The sequence below is a fragment of the Pseudonaja textilis genome, chromosome 16, assembly GCF_049901715.1.
Source record: "Pseudonaja textilis isolate UNSWEBS1 chromosome 16, rPseTex1.2, whole genome shotgun sequence".
Taxonomy (NCBI): Eukaryota; Metazoa; Chordata; class Lepidosauria; order Squamata; family Elapidae; genus Pseudonaja; species Pseudonaja textilis.
In genome coordinates, this window is record NC_142005.1 from 4,211,144 (window position 1) to 4,224,893 (window position 13,750).

General features: G+C 46.5%; 1 protein-coding gene across 2 annotated transcripts in view; it reads right to left on the reverse strand.

Moving 5' to 3' along the window:
• Positions 1-1,312: 1,312 nt before the first annotated feature.
• SPTBN2 (spectrin beta, non-erythrocytic 2) overlaps positions 1,313-13,750 on the reverse strand; it is a 72,852-nt gene continuing 60,414 nt past the window's right edge. The window contains exons 27-36 of one of the 2 annotated variants that reach the window (XM_087913609.1): positions 13,500-13,744; positions 12,428-12,566; positions 10,644-10,728; positions 9,749-9,945; positions 8,303-8,451; positions 6,915-6,990; positions 5,741-5,979; positions 4,475-4,648; positions 4,298-4,340; positions 1,313-3,897 (exon numbers count right to left, since the gene is read on the reverse strand). In XM_087913609.1, coding sequence (XP_087769735.1) covers positions 3,664-3,897; positions 4,298-4,340; positions 4,475-4,648; positions 5,741-5,979; positions 6,915-6,990; positions 8,303-8,451; positions 9,749-9,945; positions 10,644-10,728; positions 12,428-12,566; positions 13,500-13,744 — 1,581 coding nt within the window. In that variant the 3' untranslated portion in view covers positions 1,313-3,663. The remainder of the gene's footprint in view (positions 3,898-4,297; positions 4,341-4,474; positions 4,649-5,740; positions 5,980-6,914; positions 6,991-8,302; positions 8,452-9,748; positions 9,946-10,643; positions 10,729-12,427; positions 12,567-13,499; positions 13,745-13,750) is intronic. The other variant, XM_026716428.2, reaches the window with a different exon arrangement.

Here is a 13,750-nt window from a genome sequence, read left to right on the forward strand (position 1 = left end):
CTGGGAGGCATGCGCATGCGTAGTGCAGGTAAGGGGGTTGTGGAGGTGTTGTGCACGCATGCACGGGGGGGCGTGCATTGCATTGTGGGTGTCAGCACACCGCAACAAAAAGTTTTGCCATCATTGGTCTAAAGAATCTAAGTTGTGTCTGTAGTCACTGGGAATCAAGCTCACCTCAAGGGAGTATTTAACTTTTTTTCTTCCTTGAAGTCTGGAAAGACAAGCCACTGATGAGAAAACAAATAATATACTGAATTGATTCATTAGATCCTTGAATTGCTGACGCAAGTCATTGATCAGAATGAAGTAAAAGGGGTGGAAATTGAGAATAACTAATTCTGGACTTGTCTCCAAAACTTGTAGGAGTTCCAATACTGGAAGCTTTTAAGGAGAGATTAGACCAGGGGTGGGATTCTACCAGTTTGCACCTATTCACTAGAACCAGTTGAGAACATTCTAAGCAGTTGGGAGAACCGGTTGTTAGAAGAAATTACTGGCCTAATCGTGTAAGGAAGGCAGGAAGGAAACATTCTGGGGTTGCTTACAGAAACTGCCTCTCCGTTAACACTTATTACATTCTTGGCAGGACTAAACTTCCGGTCTCAGGAACTTCTCTGGAGTTTTTTTCCCCTTCCTTTGCTGGTACTTTGCTTGTGTGGAGTGACCATTCAAAGTTACAATGGCAATGAAAAAAGTGACTTATGACCCTTTTTCACAATTACGACTGTTGCAGCATCCCCAGTCACGAGAGGCCAGGCGAGGAGATGCGTGGCTCGATGTGAGTGATATTGAGTTGGCCACACCCAGCCAATAACATGACCACCAAGCCACGCCCACCACCTAAGCTACACCCACAGAATCAGTTGTTAAAAATTTGAATCCCATCCCTGGATTAGACCACCATTTGTTTGAAATGGTATAGGCCTAGGGTGTTTGAGCAGGGGGTTGGACTAGAAGACCTCTGAGGTCCCTTCCATCTCTGTTATTCTGTGAATTCTTGAGCCAGCCATGCTTGATCAGGAATTCTGGGAGTTGAAGTCCATAGCTGTCCACCCTTGATTTAAAAGCATAGAGCAGGGAGGGACTGGGGAAGATTTTACTTGCTGGACCATCTCGTGCACATGGGAGAACTTTGCACATCCTACCAAATCCCTGGAAGGCCAATGACAACAGCCTTTCCAGGACTCCAACTGGGAAAACACGATGGGTTAGCAAGAGATGAACCTGATCCGTTTGGAGAACGGCGATGGGTCCCCAAAGCTCCATTTTTGCGACCTGCCCCTACGGAGAAGGAAAAAGCAGCACTCCACAGTTCTCCACAGATTCTTTTTATTTCTCCAAAAAAAATTATTGGAACAGATGTCACTGCAAACACATGGATAATAGTCCCCAACAAGCACAGAGAATACTGCTGGGGGCCCATGAGGGGCGTGCCGAAGAAGGCAAGGGTGTCTCACTTGTAGGCCAGGTCTCCCCCATCCCTTTCCTCTAAAGTAGCATGGAAAAGAAAAAGAAGAAAGAAAGAAAGAAAAACAACATTCCTGCGCATCGGAAGGCAGGCAGGCCGTCCCTCTGGGTCTTTTCTGCAACCCCATTCCGTGCGCCAAGGCTGCTTTTGGCATCCTAAATTGTGCCCGAAGGGAAGAGAGGCGATGCTCTCTGCGCCAGGCAAAGCTGCAGAGGTGAGGTGGCAATGCAGGGAGACATCAGAGGACCAATGGAAGGCACACCCAGGTCCAGGGACCAAGGCCGGGGAGACGGGAAGAGAAGTGTGTGTGGGTGTGTGTGTGTGTGTGTCATGCTCCAGTCCAGGAGACCCTGGCAAGCGACTGTGCGAGCGGCATCCAGCCAACCCAATGTGCCAACTTGGGTGCTCGCCAGTGGATGAATGAGAATTTCATTGCAATACAGCAGAGCTCCAGGGAAAGATTTTGCCCTCCTGTTTTCTACGTTAGGCCCTGCAAGCTGTTCTCTTCTGCCGCTCGTAGAGAGTGGGCTCGCTTGGGGGAGGGGGGGAGATCTGTGGCACGTAGCCACGGGAGGCAAAGATCAACCTTCAAACCTCTTAAGTGATCGACTGGAGAGCGATGATGCTACCCAGGTTGCCCGAGGAAAGGAAACTCCACCGCTTGGCAATCTTCCTTACTGGTAGGAGGGTGGTTTTTTCCTGTTCTGACTCCGAGGACTTGGTGCCCTCCGAGACTTAACAAAAGGGGGTGAGTGTGGGTCAATGAATTTTGCATAGAATAGAGGCTGGGGCATGGGAGGGGTCTAGGAAACCAGCCTCCCCAAGCATGGAGAGCCACCAAGTGCATTGGAACCCCGCCTTCCAATTTCTCAGCCGGCATCACCTGGGCTGGAGCGTGCGAGTCGGGGAAAGTTTTGCCCCCAAAGGACCCCAAATCCAGAACAGAATCGGTTATAACAGCGTTGCCATGTGTTGCGTGGACAGGGGGGTGGGATTTTAAAGCAAAGAAGGGGCTGGCATTGATTGCTGCTCCCTGGGTCGAGAGGGATCTAGCTCGGGCTTCCTAGTCGAGAACCTCTTAGCAAGCATCGGGGATCTTAACTGACGATCCCCACCCTGGAGCGCCGGAGAGATCCTAACTTTTAGGCACTGCGAGGCAACTTTGGAGGGCAGCCAGCCAGGTCCCAAGACTCGGCTTCAGGGGGATATATATCATCCTCCCCAGTGTTTCTGCCTTCCTGCCTCCATACCCTGCTACGTGAGCCGTAAAAAGGCTCTTGGCAAGCTCAGCATCCTCGGCCCGGCTTCATTTCCCACAGGAGGGGGCGCACTCCTAAACTACAGGCGCACAAGTGGTACTTAAGCTCCGGGGACGAATGGCACTGCGTTGCGCATCCTGGGTTTGATTTTTAGAGGGGGGTGGGTGGGTGTCTGTGTGCTGCGTGAAGTGTGTATATAGGCGGGACTTTGAAAGGGGGCAGGTGAGAAGAGGCTTCTCTTGGCTCTGCACGGGGGGCCGAAGTGGCGCATAGACTGATCACTTTTTTCCAAATGGGATTTCGCCTGCAGAGAGAGAGAGAGAGGAGGGAAAAATCTCACAGCCTTGGAGCACAGATGATGGAGGAGGAAGTGAGTGAGCCAAGGTAGTAGAATCGACTCCCGAAGCCCGACTTTTGGACCTGTGGGACTTTCACTGGGGTCGCTGCTACCAGAACCCACCAAGAGGCCAGCGTCATTAAAAAGGCCGGTCTGGGATCAGCCCTGTGCAGACGCACGGACCTCCGCTCTCCCCACTAGATGACCAGCATCTGACAATCTGCTGCCCCGCTCCTTGGGGAGGCCTTCCCCCCACCCTTTTGCGCCGCCACAACCGTCTTTGCCACTGGGTCACCCTCCCGTTTCGACCAAGACGACGTGGCCTGTTTTGGTTTTGATTTCTGTTGTTGTTGTTGTTGTTACGGGGAAGGAAGGGGGCCTGGAACGGAAGGCATTCCTGGTAAATGTCAGAGATGCTTCATGCAATCTGCAGGATTTTAAGAAAAGAGCCACGGCCGCTTTGGTTTCACCCAACCCCCACAACCAGCTCCCCTTGCCGAATCAAGCCCCTTGCCGCACCCCATATCACTGCTCAGGCCTGTACAGATTTCGCCAACAGCAGCAGAGACCCCCCCCTGCCCCTCTCCCACCGAAGACTCCTATTTATTCTTCTTGAAAAAACTGAAACGTTTCTCGCGGTCCTTCTCCTTGGCCTCTTTGCTACGCAGGGTGACAGTCCCTTCCGAGGCGCTGTGCGGGGCCCCGGCTGGCATCGTCATGGCTCGCGTCATGCCTTTGCTGATGAGCGCAGGCTGATCTTCCGCGGGGTCTTGTGGGGTGAGGGCGGACGCAGCAGCGGCATTGATCACTCGCATCCAAGTACTCATCTCTGCCTGGAAGGGAGGGAATAAAAAGAAGGCGGGGGGGGCGGGGCATGAGGGACAAAAGAATATTTCCAGCCAATCATCCAAACCCCAACCAAAAGCAGGATAGAACTGGAAGATGGAATAAAAGAACTTTTAGAATCTCAACCGTGGCAACTTTGAGACAGGTGGACTTCAACTCCCAGAATCCACCAGTTTGGATGCTTTAAGATGGGTGAACTGAACTCCCAAAATCCCCAGCCAATATGCTTTAAGACAGGTGGACCTCAACACCCAGAATCCCCCAACATCCCCCAACTGTGTGCTTTAAGACAGGTGGACTTCAACTCCCCAGCCAGTATGCACACGTCTTAAAGTTGCCCAGATTGGAAAAGTCTGATATGGAACAAATCTCTAGACTTCAACTCACCTCATCCTTCGCTTGGAATAAATATTCTTTGCCATCTGTTAATCTGCCAAGACAAGAAAAGCCAACAAGGATCAATTGGTGTGAGCGGAGGAATGTCTAAACCCTCCACTTAAACAAAAAAAAATGTTTTTAAAAAATGCAGCCGACACTACTTGACCATAAGGCTGGAAATCTCACCCGAGTTTAAAGACATGCTTGCGCTTCTTGTAATCCAGAGCCACGTTGCACTGCGCGCCCTGCAAGCTGATGGGTGCTTCCCCGTGGTAGGGGATGCTGTTGGTGGCATGTTTGCCGTCTTTGTAGAACCCAAAGCTGTTTTTCTGTACCACACAATAGATGGTCTGCCAAGATCTGGGAAGGCCAGACAAGAAGAATGAGCGGAAGCATTTTCCATTTGTCCTCCCCATTCGAATATTTCCCCTCGAAAGTAGATGCCTGGCTGGTTCAAATTGGCAGAGGTGATGCATTCTGAGTTCCTTCAGTTAATAATTAATTTTATTGAAAATTAAATTCAGTTAATAAAACACTATTGCAGTGCTTCTCAACCTTAGCCGCTTTCAGACATGTGGACTTCAGCTCCCAGAATTCCAGGCATATTAAAAGCATGCTGGCTGGGGGATTCCGGGAGTTGAAGTCTACACGGCTTAAAATTGCCATGATTTGAGAAACCCTGATCTAATGGGATCCTGAAAGTACAGGAATGAGGCCCCTCCTGAGTAACACGTAACACGCCACACACAAGCACGCACACAAAATTTCAGAGGCCCTGGAGAGCTGGTTCTTTACCAGGATGGGGGATGACTGAACCCTCCTTTTAACTTAGCTTAGGGGTGTCAAACTCAAGTCCACAGATCATCGTCCCGTGACGTATTGCGACTTTCCCCCCCTTTGCTAAACCGGGGGTGCGTGTGGCCAGGAAGTGACCCGCCAGTTTAACATCCCTGAGTTAGACTGTCTTTTGTGTCTGCCTGATTTGTCATTTGACCATCTTTGCCCCTTTTTTATTTCTTGTTGTTCTAAACTGTTTAAAAACCTATCCTCATCATCCATCCTCATCTCCTTGAGTCCTGCTGGTGCACTTCTCATGTTTTCCTGTCTTTGTTTATTGCTTCACAGAGCTGCAGGGAAATTCTCAGAGAACCAATGGTGCTGCAGCTTCCTCCACCCCAGCTACTTAGAAAAAGTGGGGATATCAGCTCCCAGGATTCTCAGCAAGGTCTATATGGACTAAGGATTCTGGGAACTGAAGTCCATGCAATAGAGCCCTTCCTCCACGCCAGGGAAGGCCACCTTCAGCTTCCCAGCATGGTGGCTTCTCAGTCTCCATCAGATCATTCTCATGTCCTGCAAATTAGGAGGGACCCCTCCTCTGGATCTTGCCGCTTAGGTGGAATTATGGGATTTTCTAACCCCTTTGGTCACATCCTTCCACACATACATCACCTGTTAGCTGCCTTTTTGCCATGGGATTCCATTTCCTGCTTCCGATATAATATTCCTCCCATCTGCTCTGAAGCGGAGTCGTCTGGCATTCGTGGGGGCAGCGTGACCGACTGAGTGGGATCCGTGCTGAAGACAGCTGGCTTGGAGCTGAGCTTAGGTGAGGCGGATGGGCTTGGCTCTTTGCCCTTGGATACAGAATCCAACTGGGACCCATTGACTGCAGCTGATGATTCCGAAATCTGTTAACAGTTGGGGTTGGGTTAAAATCACGGTTCAACCACCTGTTCAACGGCAGCATTCTTATTTCCCGGGAACGCTAATTGGCTCCCAGTAGGAGGAAGGTGTTTTGCACTTTGAAACAATATATATGGATATATATATATATATGTGGATCTTTGGTTATTCGGGTTTTCTCCCACGTAAAATTGGAAGTATTTTGGCGACGTTTCGATGAAATCTCATTCGTCATCTTCAGGCTTGTGTCTTCGGCTTTGTGCTTCTTTGTGCTTCTTGGAGTAATGTGAGCTTGCAGCTTCTTGGAGTAATGCAAGCTCACATTACTCCAAGAAGCACAAAGCCAAAGACACAAGCTTGAAGATGACGAATGAGATTTCGTCGAAACGTCGCCAAAATACTTCCAATTTTACGTGGGAGAAAACCCGAATAACCAAAGATCCACATACAAATACCCGCGAAAACCTCAGTCACTGGGTTACAATGAAAGGGCTTCTGCAATTAGAGAGGCCTGATTCATTCATTGCATTAAGCAAACCCCAAACGTCTGTATGGATTCATACAATGCTCAGCCATTAAATTAGCAATTATAATCACAATTTTTATTTCTATTTCATATTTCTTAAACCATGGACCGGCACTGGACCACAGCACGCCAGAAATCAGGCTGCACAAACAAACGAAGCCCCTTCCATGGAATAAAGGAAGCACGTGAAACCACACCTCCTTCGGTCCATGGAAAATTTCTCTCCATGAAACCCGTTCGCTGGTGCCCAAGAGTTTGGGGGTCACAGTCTTAAACCACCCATCTCTCTCTCGGCTGGATTTTGCCATCCTGTGTTTCCAAGACCTCCCCCCTCACAACCTGGGAGCCAACCAGCCCTTTCTGACTTTTTTCCAGTTTTCCACCCCAACCTTGTGATAATTCCCCCTCCATTACCTGCGGAGATTCGGAGTCGGGGTCAAGCCCATTTTGGGATGGCACCTCCAGACCTAAGCCTTGCTCTCCAGGGCTCCTGGGGAAGAGAAGGATGTGCCAGGTAGTGCAAAGTTTCAAAGCAGCAATTGCATGCAGGTAGTCCTTGACTTACAACCGTTCACTTTAGGGTTTAAGTTATTACAATAGCACTAAAAAAAGTGACTTATAACCAATCCTCGCACTTGCAGCGTGTCTACAGTGAAAATCTGTGCAACCAGCACGTATTTATGATGGTTGCAACATCCTAGGGTCATGTGATCATCATTTACAACCTTCAACAGTCAATGGAAGAACCCAGATTTACTTAACAACTGCAGTGGTGGTGCAGTGGTTAGAATGCAGGATTGCAGGTTGACTCTGCCCACTGGCAGCAGTTCGATCCTGACTGGCTCAAGATTGACTCAGCCTTCCATCCTTCCAATGTTGGTAAAATGAGGACCCAGATTGTTGGGGGCAAGAGGCTGACTCTGCAAACTGCTTAGAGAGGGCTGTAAAAGCACTGTGAAGCGATACATATACATATACATACATACATACATACATACATGTGTGTGTGTGTGTTTTCTTAAGTTTTCATGGGTATTTACATGTATGGTATTCAGCTTTGTTCGGGTATTTTCCCTGCAGTTGTGCTTTTAAAGTTGTAGCAACGTTTCAGCAGAATCTCATCTGCCATCATCAGGCTTCTGTATAGTAGACAAACACAATACAGAAGCCTGATGATGGCAGATGAGATTCTGCCGAAACATTGCTACAACTTTAAAAGCACAACTATAATGACGTGGGAAAATACTCAAACCAACCAACCGTAGATACATATATACACACATGGCCCTTCCTTCCTTCCTTCCCAGTGGTTAGAATGCAGTATTGCAGGCTTACTCTGCCTATTGCCAGCAGTTCAATCCTGACCAGCTCAAGGTTGACTCAGCCTTCCGTCCTTCCGAGATGGGTAAAATGACAACCCAGGTTGTTGGGGGCAAGAGGCTGACTCTGTAAACCACTTAGAGAGGGCTGCAAAGCACTCTGCAAAGCATATATAAGTCTGAGTGCTATTTACTTAACCATCATGGCCAAAAAGATCATAAAATCCAGCAAGATTAATTTAATAACTGACGTGGTTAGCAATGAATATTCTGTTCCCAACTGTGGTCATAAATCAAGGATTATCTTTACATTTTAGAAAAGGCCGCTATTAATTCTAATTTTACTTCTCCCTTATACAAATTTGGAAGCAACAAACTGATGTTATCATAATTTTTAAGATTCAACCATCTCTGCTTCACCTTTTGCCCTTGCCAATGTTGCGGCTACCTTCTTGCCACATTGGCCCAGGCCTCAGCTCTTACCCATTGGTCTGAGTGCTGCTGGGTAGATGATGCCCATCTGTATTTTGTGTCTGTGGTATCATGACGGTGGGTTCCAATGGGGTTGGGGTTGGAGATGTCCTCTTCCTCACTTCTTCCTGCTCACGCTGCCGATGTTCATTCTCTTCCAGCTGGTGGAGAGAGAAAAACTCATCAAATAATTCATCACCCCTCACAAGAATTGAAAGGACACTAAACACTAATCCAGAAGGACTTATTTATGAATTTTATATGCCACCAATCTTGCTGTCCAAAGCAGCTTCTAGAAATCATAAATGGAAATTGATTTCCCAGTCTTGGAATACTACAATTTTAAGATCCATACATTTGACTTGTAATATAGTCCTGCCTCTTCATGACAGCCCCATGAATTGCCATCCCCACTTCCCTTTTATCCTTACAAAAAACTGCAAGGAAGATTTGGCAGAGAGAGAGAAAGAAAGTGACCCCAGATTATGCAGAGAAGTTCATGGATAGTGGATTAGATGAGCAATCTAACCATCGCCATATATTGCTGAAGGGCTTGTAATTTTAAAAAAAATGAAAGGAGCAAGTATTTCAACTGACAATCCATGCACTAGATGAAATAAATTTTGATTCCCAAAACTTTTATTTGAGAATTAATTTATGAGTGAATTTATTCAGAAATGACACAAGATTCTGTCAGAGTTTGGGAACTGTTTGGGAACTGACCAAGCTTCAGTTAACTGGGGAAGGACTGACCCGGACATTTCCAGTTTCTTTAATCTTATTCTGATCGCTGTATATGACAAATTATGCTCCAATGTACTTAATCATGACTTCTCAGGAAGGCACACAATCCTGTTTACAATAGTCTTCAATTTACAACAATAACGGAGCTTGAAATGTCTGTTAAATGTCATGATAGCTATATATCAGGGCACCCATACAACCAATCTAATTTTACATTTTTTGTGTGGTTGTTAAATGAACCTATTGTCCACAAATAGACTGTTTTTGCTGAAAATAGTACTGGTTTCTGGCAAAAATAAGTCCCAAATCATTTTTCATGACTGTGGGACACTGCAAACAGCTGTAAATGCAGGTCAGTGGTCTATTGCCCTGAATGTAATTATGTGACTGAGGGAAGGAGCATCCATCAGAACTTCAAATCTAGGTTGTGAACACCTGTGGGGGTCCCTAGTAACTTTGAACGGTCACTAAGCCAGGACTACCAGTAATCAACCAGGTCCATACAACTGTACTAAGCTATAATCCAGGGGTATCCAATTTTGGCAACTTTAAGACTTATGGACTTAACTCCCAGAATTCCCCAGCCAGCATTCTAGGAAGTCCAAAAGCATTAAAGATGCCAAGGTTGGCACCTCTGCCATAAACCAAGGTCTATAAACCTCAATTGGCTGTATTCACATCGTGAGCTAAGCCATGTGCTTCTTCTTTACGAACCGTGGTGAGTTTCTCCAGTGCCAGAATACGTTCCTCCCAGGCGGCTACCGATTTCTGAAAGCCCTCGTGTCGCTTGATCAGGTTTTCAACTTCGTCCACATTGTCACCCAGTTCAGTGGAGCGCACAATTGGCTCCTGGCTGGCAAGCCAAGCTTCTGCCATGCTGGCATCTCGCCCGAACATCAGCACTTCCATAACTGCAAGGGGAGGAAAGAGAGAGGGAATTTAGCCATTTTCTGGATCTTAAACTGGTTTCAGTGCCCAAAACAGCCACCTTTCCTGAACCTTTAACAAAGCAGATGTTTTGTTAAACACTTGACTTTCCAAGGAGCATGTCGGGCTGGGCTTCCTTTTTAAATGCCATTTAGATCAGCAAATGTCACATGCAAAGAATCAGGATAGTAAGTTAAACTGCTATCAAGAAGATTTATTGCTCATGCCTACAAGTAGTCCTCGACTTATGAACACAAGGAGAACTCCAAACTTTCTGTTGGTGAGTTTTGCCCCATTTTGCCACCTTTCTTGCCACAATTGTTGTGTGAATCACTGCTGTTGTTAACTTAATAACATGGTGGTTTAGTGAATCTGGCTTCCCCACTGACTTTGCTTGTTGCAAACGGGGATCGCGTGACCCCAGGACATTGCAACCGTTATAAAGATGAGTCAGTTGCCAAGGGTCTGAACTTTGATCACGTGACCAAGGGGATGGCGCAATGGTCATAAGCGTGAAAAGTGGTTCTAAGTCGCTTTTTTCAATGCCACTGTCGCTGTTCTATTGTGTAAGTCAGTCCAATTACTGTATGTCATGGACATGCTGCCCACTGCCATAAGCCTCCCTCCAAACTGCATCCAAACCTCTTCCAACCCCCCCCTTTGTCTTCTCCCCCCCCCATACCTATTTGCAACCAGTCCATTTTCTCTCGCCATTTATCGTTGATCTCCTTGCGTCGTTCCTGCAACTGAGATAATTTCTCCACAATCTGAGTCACAAAAAAAGTGGGGGAGAAAAAAAAGGAAGGAATTTAGCTGGCCAAATGTTCAGCAGAAGGACACCATTCACACCAGTGGTGGGAGCTTCAAGGCAACACTCAAGGATTCTACTGGTTTTCCTTTTGTTAACCTGTGAGACTCACCTGTCGCAAGAAGAAAAAGAAACTCATTTGGTAGGATGTCTACAGAGATTCTCGGTCATCCAGGTTCTGGTTGTCCCAAATGTGCTTTTTCAAGAGGCAACTGGACTTTCTGGGTTTTTTCTTTGAAGACATTTCGCTTCTCATCCAAGGAGCTTCTTCAGCTCTGACTGGATGGTGGGGAATGGAAGGATTTATATTCCTTGCAGACAGCTGGTCATTTGCACCCTTTTAGAGGGTCGTTGAGGCCACTTGGAGGTTTGTCTGTGGCCTTAGAGTCACCTGAGTAGTGCAGATGGGGTGTGGAGCCTTCTTGAAACTGCTGAACCTCCTCGGGTGACCCTGAGGACACAGATAAACTTCCAAGTGGCCTCAACAACTTTCTAAAAAGAACATAAATGACCAGCTATCTGCAATGAATATAAATCCTTCCATTCCTCACCATATAAGTCAGAGTTCAAGGAGCTTCTTGGACGAGAAGTGAAACATCTTCAAAGAAAAACAAGTCCAGTTTCCTGTTGAAAAAGCACATTTGAGATAATTTGGTTAGAATTAAGCAAATTTAGGGAGGAAAATAATATCAATGGCTCCTCAGTAAAATAGCTACTTCTGACCTGCATATTCAAAGGCATTGAGTACTGTTGCTAAGGAACATTAGCAAGGGGAAACTATTGCACACATGGCACTGGGCAAATAGGACAGATGGTTGGCCTCTCCCATCTTGCTTGTGGGGCCCTCAACTTAGTAACTATGGAGAAACAAGATAGCAATAGCACCTAGACATATACTGCTTCAAAGTCCTTTGCAGCCTCCCTAAGTGGTTTACAGCATCAGCATATTGCCTCCAACAATTAGGGTCCTCATTTGCTGAATTATAGCTTGGTGAGCATGGCCTTTCTTGTTTTGGAATCACTGGAGATTACCAGAGACTAAACTTGCTTTCTCCAGAAGGACTGGTGAATACTCAACTTCTCCAAGTAAGATTGCGAAAATTCAAATGGATGCTGTTGTTTTGATGTGGTTAAAGAGAAAACTTTCCATGCCTAACTGGGTCAGAATCAGCCCAAGCTATTGGCTCTTTTGGATACAGAGACAATAACACGATTTTAAGCTTTGTTATTGGCTAAAGCGTAAGATTGAAAGGCGTAACATAAAAAGTGCACATACCAAAGCAAGATAGTGGCCAATTTTTTCCACAGTAGTGCTAGCTTCCATTGCAAACACTCCCAACAAAAAACACCAACCCCAAGATTTTTTTTCAAAACTTGGCACCCTAATTTCATGATCCTGTCACGGGGCGGAGGCTAAAAGACCTGACCTTGACTGGCAGGCATGTGACGCTGAGATTACAAAGTCTGAGACTTTCAGAGCAGGAAAAACTTTGAAGCTGTTTGAAGATTCACCTTGTTCAGCAAGCAAGAATGGAAAAACAAACAGGTCAGCTCAGAATGAGCTCTACGCTTCTAGACTTTTCTTAATAGGAAGAAGTCAAAATATGTCTCTAGCTCCTCGCAATAACCACGGTCTTTTGCACTGCCACTACACGAACCTTCGTAGAAGCGTAGTGCCCCTTAGCCAACAAGTCGTCTCCCATAGCTATGCAGGCATTGAAGCTGTCGGTCCGGGCCTCCATCTCGGCCTTGATCCCTTGATGATTCTTGATGACCAGGTCAGCAGCTGACACATCCCTGTATCGAAATGCAAAAGAAAACAAAATGATTACTCGCCTCTGCTCTGGCAAAGACAGCAGGAAAATCAAGACCCCCAAGACACGAGGTCAACTTCTACACATATCATATTTGGAGCCTTGCAAAGAAGGTGGTTGAGAGCATTAAAGAAGCCTGCAATAGTTGCAGACAGGACAAAACGTGATACCTTAATGTTAAATCCCAGAAGAAAGGTAGCACAGGGGTCTCTCTTTTCAGCTTGCTACATTCTCTTCTCTTTATACATTTCTTCTTTAAATTGGTACGTGTGGTCCTTGAGTGTTTTTTTATCAGGGCAACCTGGTCTATCCATATATGGGACAGAAAGCAGTATGTTCCATCCCATTATTTGGGTAGACCAGGTTGCTCTGATAAAAAAACACTTAATCTCTCCCCTGGTATGGTTGATGGAGCTAGGAGAGCTTGTGGCTTAGAGATTAATACGTCTACCTAATATGCAAGTAGCCTGGGTTCAAATCCCAGAAGGGTATGGCTAGCTGATGAGAGGCTTGAAATAGATCTATGCTAGTCTCTTTATTTCTTTGTTGGTAAATATAAATTTAACAAGTGGTCCTTGACTTACACTCATTTATTCAGATACCACTCAAAGCTGCAATAGTACCGAAAAGTGACTTATGAAGGTTCCTCGCACTTACAACTGTTGCAGCATCTCTACAGCCACTTGATTAAAATTTGGGCACTTGGCAACTGGCATGGATTTATGACAGTTGTTGTGTTCCAGAGTCAGGTGATTGCCATTTGCTGGCTTACGACAAGCAAAGTTAATCGGAAAGCCAGATTTGCTTAAAGACTGGGTGACTCACTTAAGAACTGGTGAAATTCTGTTCCCGATTGTCGTCGTTAAGCCGAGGACTGCCTGTACAGAAATCCAACATTTTTCTGACGATACACTACCTGGGCTTCTCCTGTGCATCTATCTGAAGGTTGATGTCATCCATCCACAGCAGAAGGTCCCGCACCATGCCGAAAAAGCGGAACTTGTCCACAGTGTCCACCAGGAGTTGGCGACGGTCGCTGCTGCGGCTGAGTAGGTCAGACCAGGCCTCGCTCACCGACTGCTCGTGCTTCCGGATGTCATCAGCCTTTTCCCCGGCATAGGCCTTCTGCAGCCGTGCTGCATCGTCCTGTACCTGTTTTACCTGTGA